At 38.3% G+C, this 13,455-nt stretch overlaps 1 protein-coding gene across 1 annotated transcript; it reads right to left on the bottom strand.

Moving 5' to 3' along the window:
* Positions 1–2,273: 2,273 nt before the first annotated feature.
* LOC103930520 (uncharacterized RNA methyltransferase BT_0643) lies at positions 2,274–8,119 on the bottom strand. Its single transcript, XM_009339864.2, has 11 exons — positions 7,666–8,119; positions 6,785–7,027; positions 6,269–6,430; positions 5,514–5,623; positions 4,674–4,782; positions 4,049–4,204; positions 3,795–3,910; positions 3,557–3,723; positions 3,057–3,187; positions 2,831–2,975; positions 2,274–2,716 (listed from the first exon to the last, which is right to left on the bottom strand). Exons 1-10 carry the CDS (start codon positions 7,990–7,992, stop codon positions 2,868–2,870), a joined length of 1,629 nt encoding a protein of 542 aa, XP_009338139.2. The 5' UTR covers positions 7,993–8,119; the 3' UTR covers positions 2,274–2,716; positions 2,831–2,867.
* Between the last annotated feature and the right edge of the window lie 5,336 nt (positions 8,120–13,455).

Below are 13,455 nucleotides of genomic sequence, written 5' to 3'. Positions count from 1 at the left end.
ATAGTTACAATCTTATAATCACAAGTAGTAAAGGTCGCTTGAAAACGATCGCGTTGAATGAATTCTTAGCATAAGTTTCATGCAATTCATAGTAACGAATGCTTCGTCAATGCTTATGTTTTTCATAGAACTTAATGATTCTTGCTTGTATCTCTATTATGCAATTCATGTAGGGAACTTGTAGGGAATGTTTTGGGTTGTCGTATGCAATCATCCAACTTAATAACTTGTGGAAAAACTGAGGGTTAATTAGTGCAATTCACAGTTAACTTGGGGCGTTGAGTATTTATAATTCATCGAAAGACCAACTGAAAATCAAAGTGTATGCAAGTGTGACATGTGTGGAGAAGAACCTTCTAGCTAGCATTCATTCCATATTTCATCACATTCATATTTACATTCTGCCTTTAAATTACAATCGTTGCATTTAGTTTAATTTCGTCAAAACCTCAATCCCCCTTTACTTTAGTGTCCAATTTAGTTAGAAAGTGTCTTAGTTTGTGTTTATAAGCGTTTTGTATTCTTTGAGTCTTTTTATTTGTTTTAGTGTTTTATTGTTTAGTTTTGCATTCTTTGAGTCTAGTTTAGTGTTTTTAACGTTTGTTTTACGTTTTTGAGTCAGTGTCCAAGTGATTTTGCAATCCCTCCTAATCCTCGGTTAAGAACGATCCCTACTTATTCATATACTACAATTGTCACAAGAGGGTTTTAATTTGTGTGCTTACTTAGTTCGCATCACTAGTCAATCCAACATACTTTAATTCATAATTGCTTTGTCATAATGAACTGACATGTAAATGTGTTCAAGTTTAGGATTTGGTGTTGTGAAACTGATCTGGGCAAACTCTGAGTAGTTGGTCGTATTGGTCAACCAAGATTTGTTCTTGCTACTGCACTTTCTATCACTGACTAACTTGTAACTAGTTGACTAACTCATTTGGCTAGTTTACTGTGCAAAGTTACATTTTTATTTGGATATTCCGTCTAGTACCAATTTCAACAATCAAAAGAAATTATTGTAGAAATTCTCAACCAAGACTGCCCAAGATTTTGATCTGGCGTCTTAAGCTTCTCAAATTTAACTTCTCCATTCTATAAGCAGACAAAAAATAATAACTCGTCATTACCAAAATTCTTGACTTGCTCCCTGAAATTCTCTTTAGGCCTCATTTAGTTTCAGCCACCATCCCAAAATCCCAGAAAGCCCAGAAGATAATGGCATAATCGCCACCGACATCACGATACGGTCCGCATAAGAGAGAGCCAGAGCCAAAGAGCATCACCACCACAACTTTGACACGCTATTAGGTGATAAACTAAACGAAACTCGGCGCCTGAACTTTGTTTTTCTCCGAAAACGAGCCTAACTGAGCGTCGTTGGAAGAAACGTGCCTAGGTGCAGGATAACGGGGCAGGACTCAGCCGAGTCATGCTGCAGTCGAATTCTCTGCAACAAGCTCGCCGACGAAACGTCTCGGAATCGGTTGTTTCGGTTCTGCGAGTCGACAAAACGCGAAGGGAGCTGAAGAGACCAGCACAACATGCCTAACCTCACCCACCTCTCCCTCCACAACAACTCTCCCGTCTCTTGGAATTTCGTTGCGGGACCTCGATTCGCATCCTGTTCTTGATCTCATGATTGACGGTGCCGACAAGGTCGACCCCCATCTCAATGTGGGCAATGATTTTGATCAAAGAGGTGGATGTGAAATCGGGGTGGGAAGCAGAGATCAATGCGAGCAGGCGATTTCATACGTGTCTTCGGGCTGGAGAGTTACGATAGGGAGGTGAGGATTCTCTGCTTGAGCTCCATTATGGCCAGGTGGGTCGAGAAAGAAGAAAAATCGGAAGAAACGGTTTTTTTTTCTTATATTGATTTTTTAATATTTAATTATTTTCATTGTCACGTCATCATAATATGTAGGCCTTATATTTTCCGCGTCATCACTTAAGAATCAAATTGATGGTTTAACTAATCGATGTATAAAATTACAATGAAGAAGATCAATGCCCAAAATTAACAAGGGTGTGAGAGATGAAAATAGATGTGTGAATAACACTATTCTATTTTAAACACATGTTTTATTGTTTAAAAAATGGTAGTGTCATCCACATACCCAATTTTACTTGTCACACGCATTTCTCAATTTGTGTCAGGCACATCTAAAGAATTGAAAAATATAAATGGCCAAAAATTAACAAGGATGTGTGAGACATAAAAAAATAAGTGTAAATAGCATTATCCTATTAAAAATTAATTAAAACATGCCTCATGTAAAAATATAGTGAGTAAAATGACTCAATCCCCTAACTGAACAATGTAATCCCCCAAGTTATTTTCACAGTTTTGCACTATTTCATCTAAATAGTTGTCCTTCCTAAATTTCAGCAAAAGATTTACGAAGAAGCAAAACAAAATATATAAAAACTTTCCGCCGCCACGATCAACACCACCTCCACTACCACCGGTACCACGGCCATCACCACCGCCATTACCAAGTGCTGAACCATCAATTTCCTAGGGGCGGGCTATAATGTTTCATTCATTTCCATCGATCGTGTGCGGGTTAGAAACTGGCTGTCTTGGGAGCCGCTAGAGTGGAGAGAGCCAATTTTTGGTAGGGTGGGGTGTAATTTACTCCGAGTGGGACGAACTTCATAAAAATTAACCCTTTCACAACTGTTACCACAGTTCCCTGGCAAAGCTTTTAAAATCCTGGAACAAACATTTCGAGCAGGTGTTTCAAAACACACTAAAATAACAGGACCGTCGGAAATAAAGTTCCATTCAAATGTACCGTAAGTGAACAAGGCAAAGAGAATTCTGAACCTTTGGCATGAAGATCACAACCGAAACTGGCCGGGGGTCAACGAAGCTCCAAAAGGCAAACACACTCGATATGAGGAGTGTGAGGGAACATGTCTACTGGCTGTACGCTCTTTAGCTTATAACAGCCTTCTATACCTTTCTCAGTCTGCATAAAATTTTCAGTGGGTCATACAACTGAGTATCAAATAAAGTCTTAATTAATAAGGGTGAAAGAGGAGACACATACCACACCATGACAGAGATAATCAAGGTCACGTGCACATGTGGCAGGATTACACGATACATAAACTATCCGTGGCGCCTTAAGCTTTAGAAGATATCTTATCAACTTCATGTGCATTCCTGGACGGTTTGGATCTGTATGATTCAACACATCAAACACGGTAAGAGGCAAACTGATGTACGTTCTCATTAAAAGTTAGTTATATGAAATTAAGCAGCAATTAACCTTTCTTTTTCCTTCTGTTAAACAAAAATCAACTTATGAAATCTAAGCCATGTTAGACATATTTCAACCTAACGATACAATTCGGACATAAAAACAGATTGAAAACAAAATTTTAACTAGAAGCCTATAATATTTGTAATCATTTGTTATCCAATAACCAAAACACTCATGGGTCGGAGACCTACTCTTCAAAATCATTTTAAGAACAGAATGCTTATTATTAGGTCCAAGAGATTAGTGAAGCTAGATGAATTATAGGATCAAGAAAAGAAAAAAACCTGAAATAACTATGTCGGGCTTAGGAAAATTTTTCCCAAAACTTTCATCAATTTTGTTAAGATCCCCTTGGACAAATGTGGCATTCTGGATACCATTCAGCTCGGCATTTAGACAAGCATCTGCAATGGCTTGAGGAATTATTTCATATCCATAAACATGTTTGGCCCTGCACCAAAAGGCAACCACAACGTCAGATTTTAACAAGAAATGTAAAACAAATGAAAATTCGAGAATTACCTTCTGGCAAGTGTCAACCCAATGGTGCCGGTTCCACAAAACAGGTCAAGAACAATCTCTGAGCCATCTCCTCTGAGACCAGCACAATCTTCTATGAGTTTATATAGAACCTCTGCCTAAGCATTTAAAAAAATTAGCATTTAATTTCACAGTTAGTATTCACCAGGAAAACCTCAAGAATTTAACTATAAAATAAAATGAGTTGAAAGTAAGCATCGGCGGATGAGGGGCTAAACTTTTGTCACATTACATGCCTGGTGAGTATTTGTTTGGAAGAATGAGTTTGCTGATATTTGAAATGTTAGCCCCCTTAAGTTCTCCGTGATGCTGGATTTTCCATACAAATTGTATTCCACCTCCCCAAGAGATGTGTTACCAACAGAACTATTTATATTGTTCATGACACTTACCTATCAGTCATAAAAAAGATGATTTAAGAGATAAATAAAAATAAGTAATTCAAAACTAATACAAAATGATGAGTAGAAAACAAATAAATAATAGTAAGAACAAATGCAAACACAATTAGGAGTAAAATGCACAACATTTTCACCTAAATTTTTCTATCTCTTTTCTTTTTAACAAAAAGTAGCTAGAATTGGAAACTTGACCGTCAGAAACAGCTTTTTAGGAGATTGCTAAAATGAAAGGCTGCAAATGTTCTAGGTATCTAATTTGGTGTTGTAGCTAAACAACCATAGAAGTAAATATGTGGGGGTACCCAATAGACGACAATAGAAAATATGCAATGACACAAAAAATTTATGTGTATCAATTAATTCAGTTTAGGTTGAGAAGCTGGGGTAGATGATAATCTTCTCCAGATACTTCTTCAGGTTATACTCCGGAACCAATTAAAATAGAAATGGCCATACTAACCACTTCAGGGATAGCTGATATCTTTTCAAGAAGAGGCTTAAGCAGCTCTGGCTTGTTAGATGAAGTCACAAAATTAACCATAAGTTCAGGAAGACCAGTCTCCGCATTCCTGGAACACAATCAAAGACATTGCTTACTATGAAAATTTGATTCATGAGCTCACAGGGGACAACATATAATCAAATCACTGTACGATGATCAAATTTGTGCACAAATTACAAGTAAACTACAGAAATGCTCAAGCTATCATGACAACTTATGTGGGATATTTTATTGTCTGGTTTCTCATTTTTGAACTAGTTTTCAACTACGTCTTCTTGTAAGACATCTACAATTTTAGGCCTCCAAAATATGTACTCAAAGAGAGATAAAGAATTTCCATTCTTCATTTGTTTGTTTGACTACATGACGGTGGGTTGAGTTGACAACTAAACAGTGCATGTTCAACATTTCCAACTATTTTCCAAAACTTGATATTTTCCCAGACTATCTCGTTTAGCCACATAAAGGTTTCAAAGGTACGAATACCTGTTCATAACCCGGACTCATTTTTCAATCTTTGTATTTTCTCGTTTATTTCTCCATACTTTCTTCCTACCACTTCGTATGAAAAGTTATTAGTGAATTATGGAAAACGATTCATAAGTCGGTAGATTCATGCATATCTGTGGCTTCTTTTGTGAGTATGAAAACTACAACATGCTTACGGATGAGCAAACTCACAGCTGCACAGGAACCATAATTTGCAAGTTGAGAACAAGTTACAGCTTTCTTACACACATTCACATATGTGCATTTATAAGGATAATAAATTACGGACATCAATATAGCTCACAGTACCTTCCAGTTCTTAGCATTAGATGCTTAAGAAATCCAACATGAGAGTAAACGTCATAAGGAGAGAGACCTAATTGTGGATCTCTCCAACAGTCTTGGACTACAGCAAGAACCTGCACATCAGCAATGGAAGTCATTGGTGCAAAATAGTACAATTTCCTGACACTACTAAAATAAACTGGCAATAGGGTAGACGAAAAAGATAAGTTGTGACATCACGGACAATGTTACAAATTACAACCTGCTGGCTTGACAATGTGGAGACTTTTTAACACATACAGCAAAACAGGACAAGGAATCCTTGATTGGGAATTACTCTGGGTTTGTGCCCACATACAAATTACTATTTTAACATTATGCTAGCAAGATACAATGGAATAAATCTTACAAAACTACATTATCTTTTTACAGGTATTAATCACATAAATTCCAATTGTTGAGAGTTACGTTATAGGAAGGCAATTATTTCCAAAACCTCTTCATGAACGTGATATGGTAATAGGCTCTAGTGCAACATTTAGGTCTCAACATTACCAACTCATAATAGTGATTTTTCATATAATTAAACGCCAACTTTAGGCACCATGCAGTAGTCAAGTGACAATATAAAAATATAAAAGAGCTGGAAAAAGGGATCCTGAGTTTAATGGTATATGCAAGGTAAGGAGTCTCAAGGTGAGAACAAATCCAAAGGTGGTGTATGGTTTCTGCGTTTAATAGCACAAAGAACTCAGAAAACAAAATTACACAGGAAATACCATATTCGCCGGCTCACTTTGCAATAAGCACTTGTCAACATTGAGAACCTTATCGAAGAATCCAGGAGCATGCAATCCCAGGGCATAGTTCTCAATTCCATCTTGTCTCTCCATCAATTTTTCCTTGGGTAACCATTTTTGAGAACCAAATGAGAACTCCATCTGCAAAAATGCCAGAAAATATCAAAAACTACTTTTTAACATTAATACACCTCGATAAAATACAAAATAATAATTACAAACTACACAGGATTTACAGATTCTTAGAAATTTATTTTACAGTGGATTTCCGGGTAAAATTAAGAATATGCATATATGTATACACTACACCAGAAGAGTACTCTGATACTTTGATTCTTAAAAGGTGTCAAATGACAAAGAGCAAGTAGGTTGTGTTAGCTAAATTGAGTAACTGTTTTCTGATGTGATAAAAACAAGAGGAAAGTATTACAGAAATTGTATGTACCGAAACTGAATGAACATTCAAATTTAACAAGGTTCACAGTATGCACTAGCCTTATTCCTGTAATGAAACTGGATTTCACAGGGAACGATGGGCTTCATGATGCTTAAAGATTCCAGTTCTGTGTGAGAAAACTTTCCAAAGTTTATAATCAACTCATGAACTTGCTGCTCCTTAGCTTTGACTTGCGCCTCATAAATCAAATTTTGTGTTTTACATCCTCCACAGTAAGAAGCATACTCACAAGGAGCGTCCACAAAGTCCCAAGGAGGAGAAATTGTCTCAACCTTTGTCACCTGCATTTTTGACCCAAGAAAAAGATATTTTTATTGTCTTGCAAAGTTCTTGAAATGAATGATAGCTTCCATCACACGCACTAGACTATGAATTGTGTAAGGGCAATCACATAAAATTCAAAACCAATACAGGTAGCATGTAATGTCTCAAGTTGTATACAGCTGAAACTTCTAGTTCTAGCAACGAAATGTCGTTGGATAACGTCATTTGTTTTTCTCGTCCAAGCCTCAACATCGGTCACAACAACCTCCAGACTTAGCAATGCCTCAACTCATCTCTTTTACCCTTGTTTTATTCCTTTCGGCATTCTCATGTGATCTACTTCTTCATTCGGTTTAGCAATTTGTACAAGGACTTACTTAAACAGATCATTAAGCTGGACTAATTCACTACTCCAATCACATTTGTCTCAAAAGTTAACCCAACAATTTCGGGAAAAAAAATAATGATTTAAAAGCTAGAATTCACCCCAATTTGTCCACAAAAATCAGCAAACAGATAAAGACCACTTCACGTTATCAATTTTCGGAACCAAATGATACCAGCAAAATCATCACATAAGCAAAACCCAATGATTCAATTTTCCCACTCCATCCCAAAATTTTCTCGGTAACCAAAGAGAACCCAGAACCCGTACCTCAGCATAGGTCCCTTTCCGGCGAGTAACCCTCCCTACGAACCGCTCGCCGGGCAGCGCGCGGTCGCACATGACGACGAACCCAGTCTCTGCCACCTTGCATAGACCTTTCCCTTTGAAAGCCAGAGACTCGCACACCAGCTCCAGAGTCTGCCCTCGCTTCGGAAAGTACGAGTTGGGCTTGTCGCCGCTTTTGGGCTGGGCATGCTCCGAGTCTTCGGTGTAAGGGGAGGAGAGAGAGGCCAGGGAGGTGGAGCGACGGAAGGTGGGGAGCCACGGGCGAATGGCGCTCACGTGCCTCAGTCCGTGACTCGGCACGTTCACCATTTTTGCTGGGGATAGTCTTGCTGCTGGTACAGTCTGTGTCTCGGAGGGAAAGAGAAAGACGACGGTTATCGTTTGGGGATAGACGGCATTCTGGGTATTCCACTCTCGACATGCAGATTATGGTAGGGCTGGAATTAGGGGTGGTTCGGTATGGGATCCCATACCGAAACCATTGTCCCGATTCCCAAACCGAAATTTTTGGGAATCCCAAATTCAATCCCAATCCCAAACCAAATTTTCGGGAATCCCAATTTTCGGGAATCCCGAAATAATTTCGGGATTTCGGGACAAATCGGGAATCCCGAAATGCTTTTGGGCTTTTGGACTAAAATTTGACATATTATGTTTTTGGGCTAAAATTTGACATATCACTGTCATGAATCAAAATGCATGCATTGTTTTTCTTTCGAATGCATAAAACAAAAACAACCTGGAGATTTGATTTATAAAGATGAGAGGCAGAGTCTTGAAATAGAAGATGCAGAGCATCCAGAACACTATAAGTAAAAAAGACAAACAAAGTTGAGCGGCTTGAGCCAAGGGCAACCCATTTCCAGAACTCATGCATTGATTTCAAAAATAAGAATAAGGACTTTAACCCTGCGGATACTGCAAAGAAGCTCAAGTACATTGCCAAAGTCATTGTTATCTGCCTCATGGTTCAGAAAAATTTCAGCTGTTTCTAAGCACATAAAATTCCCAAGATTTTGGTTATTCAACAAACTCCCAGTCCATTTCAAATCCTTAAGATTTGGAGCAAAAACTTTGAAGGATCTGCTGCTAGGCGAATCAAATCTCCAGTTTATACGCTTAGCTTCAAGTTTTTCACATGATAGAACTATAAACAACAACAATGCATGCATGAAAGAACTATATTGAAATTCTTCTAAACTACAAAACAAATGAATGCCGCTGTCATTTTGCCAATTTCGACAGAGCATACCTTGTCTTAGTTGCCAATTTCGCAGAGCACTGTCACTGTAATTTTGAATGCCGGACCGTGAAGGAAGGCTGCTGGAAGCCTGGAAGGCAATCGAACGGGAAAATTGAAAGGGGATCTAACTATCTGAGACTTCTAAGTCATCTAACCTAAAAACAAATGAACGGCACAGATTAAATCTAAAACAATGAACGGTTGAAATAATTTTCTTATAATAAAAAAATAATATATATATATAATATTTATTTCAATTCGGTATGGGAATACCGAAAAATTGGAGATGGAATACCGAATCCCATACCGAAAATTTCGGTTTGGTTCGGGATTACATACCGAAAATTTCGGGAATTTTGGTTTGGGATTTTTTTGGTTTGGGATCGGGATTTTTTCGGTTTGGTTTGGGATTTTTGGGATTTTTTTCCAGCCCTAGCTGGAATAAACTCCCAAAAATCCCAAATGAAACCGAAAAAATCCCGATCCCAAACCAAAAAAATCTCAAACCAAAATTCCTGAAATTTTCGGTATGGAATTCGGTATTGCATCTCCATTTTTTCAGTATTCCCATACCGAATCGAAATAAATATTATATATATATATATATATTATTTTTTAATTATAAGAGAATTATTTCAACCGTTCATTGTTTTAGATTTAATCTGTGCCGTACATTTGTTTTTAGGTTAGATCCCCCATTTCAATTTTCACTTCCGTTCCATACTTCAACCAGCCTTCCTTCATGGCTTCACCAGAATCACCCATTTCAATTTGTCTGTGAGCTTGAAGTTGAAAACGTAGCCGCTGTGCGCGTGCCACTGCCACCAGCCTTCCTTCACGGCTTCACCAGAATCACCACCCAGCTTGCCTTCCTTCGAATCGTCTCTGACTTGCGAGTTGCGATCTCTCTCTCTCTCGGGTAATTCTCTCTCTCTCTCTCTCTCTCTCTCTCTCTCTCTCTCTCTCTCTCTCTCTCTCTCTCTCTCTCTAAACAAATAAAGATTGGTGTTTTCTTCTGTGAAATGTAGAAATACGAATAGGGTTTTTTTTCTTGAAAGGAGAGATTACATGGATTGAGATTTAAGGCTTTGGTTTTTGGGTTGACGATGAAGTTTTAGTTTAAAATGTATGTTTGTTGTGTTCTTAATTAATGTTTGAAGTTGGTTGTTGGTTGACATTGTAAATTATAATGATCCGATTGCTTTTTCTTTGAAAAGTAGTTGAAATTTGTGAAGGAATTTGATGAACGTCAGTTTCTGTGGAATTGTGTGTGTTGCCAAATGCTATTCGTTATCTGTTTCTGCCATTTTTGGGAGTTTCTGGCTTTATGACTGATGAGCATCCCATAGGATCATCGTTTTAGTGTGGGGAAACCGGGCGTGTAAGTTTTCGACTTAATTTCAAAGCAATTGAAATATATGAAATGTGTGTCAGCCTACTGCAAAAGCGGAAAGGTGATTTATGTGTGTGTTGCAAGGTGATTTATGTGTGTGTTGCTGAGTAGGAGACTCGAGGGTTTTGGTTTGTTCCGTTGAATAGGCAGATTTCTTTTGATTTCTGTTATATATTTTGAGTTATTTTTCTCACAACCATATATTTTCTATGTTGAATGCTCAGATTTTTGAACCATTTATTTTATTTATTGATTAGAATTTGGATATATGCTGAACTGTGGTTGTGATATATTAATGTGCATTGTTATTTTATTTGTTAGGATGGGCGGGTCTAGTAGCCAATCTAGTACACCTATGGTCTCGGTATTAGGAAAACGAAAACAAACCCAACCTAGTGGTACCCTTCAACTAGGCACTCCCTCACCTCAAGATTATTTGCATAATGATTATTATGAAGATTGTTGGGATGATGATCCGGATATGGAGGAGGATATTGCATTAGAACAAATAGAAGAAGATGAGGAAGAGGGGGAAGAGGGGGAAGAGGAAGTAGAAGAAGAAGAAGTAGTGAGACAATGGGAGGGTCCTCCTTGGAAAAAGGGCAATAGGAGAAAGGGCCCAAGTCCGGCGTGGAATGATGCTAAGAGGGTAACGATCACCGATAATAATGGGGAGAAATCTTTCATGGCCGAATGCAAGCATTGCAAACTCTTAGTACCGGCACACCCTATAATTCATGGGACGACGGGAATTCTTAAGCATTTGAGGAAATGCCCGGGTTCTAGTCTCTTTGAGAATGTGGATCCGAAGTAACCTACATTGACACAAGCGAGGATGAGAGGTCCGGTTGTCACTCACACTTTCAATCAAAAAAGACTTGATAGTAGATGTGTGAGGTGGATTATAATAGCGGAGATGCCTTTTAGGGTGGTTGATCAAGAAGACTTTCAAGATTTTATTCGTGATTTGAATCCAGAATACAAACTTCCTAATAGGCATAAGGTGGTAGCGGCGGTTTTGGAGTTGTATGTTGAAGAGAAGGCTAAAATAAAAAGTGTGATTGAGGGGTTGAGAGTGAGTATTACAACCGACACTTGGACCTCAATTCAAATGATAAACTACATGGTCATCACGGCCCATTTTTTGGACACTAATTGGGGGTTGCATAAGAGGATCCTAAACTTTGTCCAAGTTACTTCTCATAAGGGTGATGATATTGGAAGATGTCTAGAGGTTTGCTTGAATGATTGGGGCATTGACAAGGTGTTTAGCATTACCGTTGACAATGCTAGTGCAAATGACACCGCCATTGCATACATGAAAAGAAGACTCAAGTCAAATGGTACTCTTTTACTTGACGAGGCTCACTTGCACATGAGGTGCGCTTGTCACATCCTCAATTTGATAGTTAAGGATGGAATGACGGAGCTTAGGTGTGAAATTGATGCCATAAGAAATTGTGTGAAGTTTATACACTTATCCCCGGCAAGGTTGGAGTCTTTTAGGGAATATTGTGCCTTGTTGAGATTTGATAGGATGTCAAGTATCCCTTTTGATGTTGTCACAAGGTGGAATGCCACATATGAGATGCTTAATAGTGCTTTCAAGTTTAAAGAAGTGTTCTCTAAGATGGCCTTTGAGTGTGACTCTTTTATTGCTTACTTTAAAGAGGAGGTCTCGAAAGAGGTTGATGGGGTGACAACAAAGACCAAGCGGGTGGGTCCTCCGGAGGTGGATGATTGGGAAAGGTCGATGAGTTTTGCTCACTTTCTTAAAAAGTTTTATGATGCCACCTTGACATTGAGTGCAACCCTTACTCCAACGTCACACTAAATACTTAGCACAGTGATTGCCTTGCAAGTGGAGATACAAGAACAAATTTTAAACACCTCTAATGCCACTTTGCAAAGTGTGGCTACCTCAATGAAGCTCAAGTTTGACAAATATTGGGGTCACATTGAAAAGGTGAATCCTATTCTCTTTGTAGCCCAAGTACTCGACCCTAGGTACAAATTTGATATGTTGGAGACAAATCTAGAAGAGCTCGGCTATGGATGAGACAAAATAAGGGAGGAGAAAGTAAGGATTAAAAGCTATGTAACCGAGTTCTATAATGCATACAAGGAGGGAGTGGTCCTTAGTAGTAGTAGTACTAGTAGTACTAGTAGTACTAGTAGTAGTGCTACCTTAAATGTGGAGCAAAGATCAAGTGTTGTACTAGATGATGTGGGGGGTGTGATTGTAGATATTGATGTTGCTTCAAAGATGACAAAGAAGATCCAACGAAAGAGAGCGGAGGCACAACAAAATGAGATAGCCAATGAAGTGGATATGTACTTCAATGATCCACATCAAAGCCTAACATATGAGGGTTTCAATCTTTTGGATTGGTGGAAAGGAAATTGTGCTCGATATCCAACTCTTAGTAAAGTTGCTAAGGATGTTTTGGCCCTTCCTAGTAGCACCGTTGCTAGTGAGAATGCCTTTAGTCTTGGTGGGAGAGTTGTTGATCCTTTTAGAACTTCCTTAACACCTAAAACGGTTGAGGCTTTAGTGTGTACTAGTGATTGGCTTAGAGGAAAAAAATTTTGTTTCTACAAGGAGCCTACACTTGACGAATTCCATTTCTACAAGGAGCTTGAACGCTTAGAAAGAAGTAAGTAAACAATTTAATTTCCTCTTTTATTTTCTTAGTATTTATTATCTATTAGACTATAATTCAATGTAAATGATTTGTGGTTTATTATTTTAGGCACGGCTAATTTGGGAGGTGAGGAGAATACAACACAAGAAAATGAAATGCCACCTCCACCTCCTCGACCACTCCAAGTTGAAGTTCAACAACGTCAAAATCAATCACTACCTCCACGACCACCCATTGCAAGGGGAAGGGCTCAACCATCAACATCAAGGGGAAGAGTACAAGTACCAACAAAAAGGGAGCAACCACAAGCATCAACAAGATCTAGGGGACGAAGGGGTCGAAGAGGCCAACAATATTTATAGACTTTAAGCTTTGCTTTTTAGCTTTTGGTTTGTAACTTAATTATTGAAACTTTGGCTCATAACTATTTTTTTTGATTTTGGGTTTGTTACTTTATTTATTTTAAAACCTTGGCTTGTAACTACTATTTT

The sequence above is a fragment of a genome, unplaced genomic scaffold (assembly GCF_019419815.1).
Source record: "Pyrus x bretschneideri cultivar Hongxiangsu unplaced genomic scaffold, Pyrus_bretschneideri_v1 Contig95, whole genome shotgun sequence".
Taxonomy (NCBI): domain Eukaryota; kingdom Viridiplantae; phylum Streptophyta; class Magnoliopsida; order Rosales; family Rosaceae; genus Pyrus; species Pyrus x bretschneideri.
The sequence above is the reverse complement of the archived record's forward strand: the minus strand, read 5'-3'. Positions and strand labels throughout refer to the sequence as shown.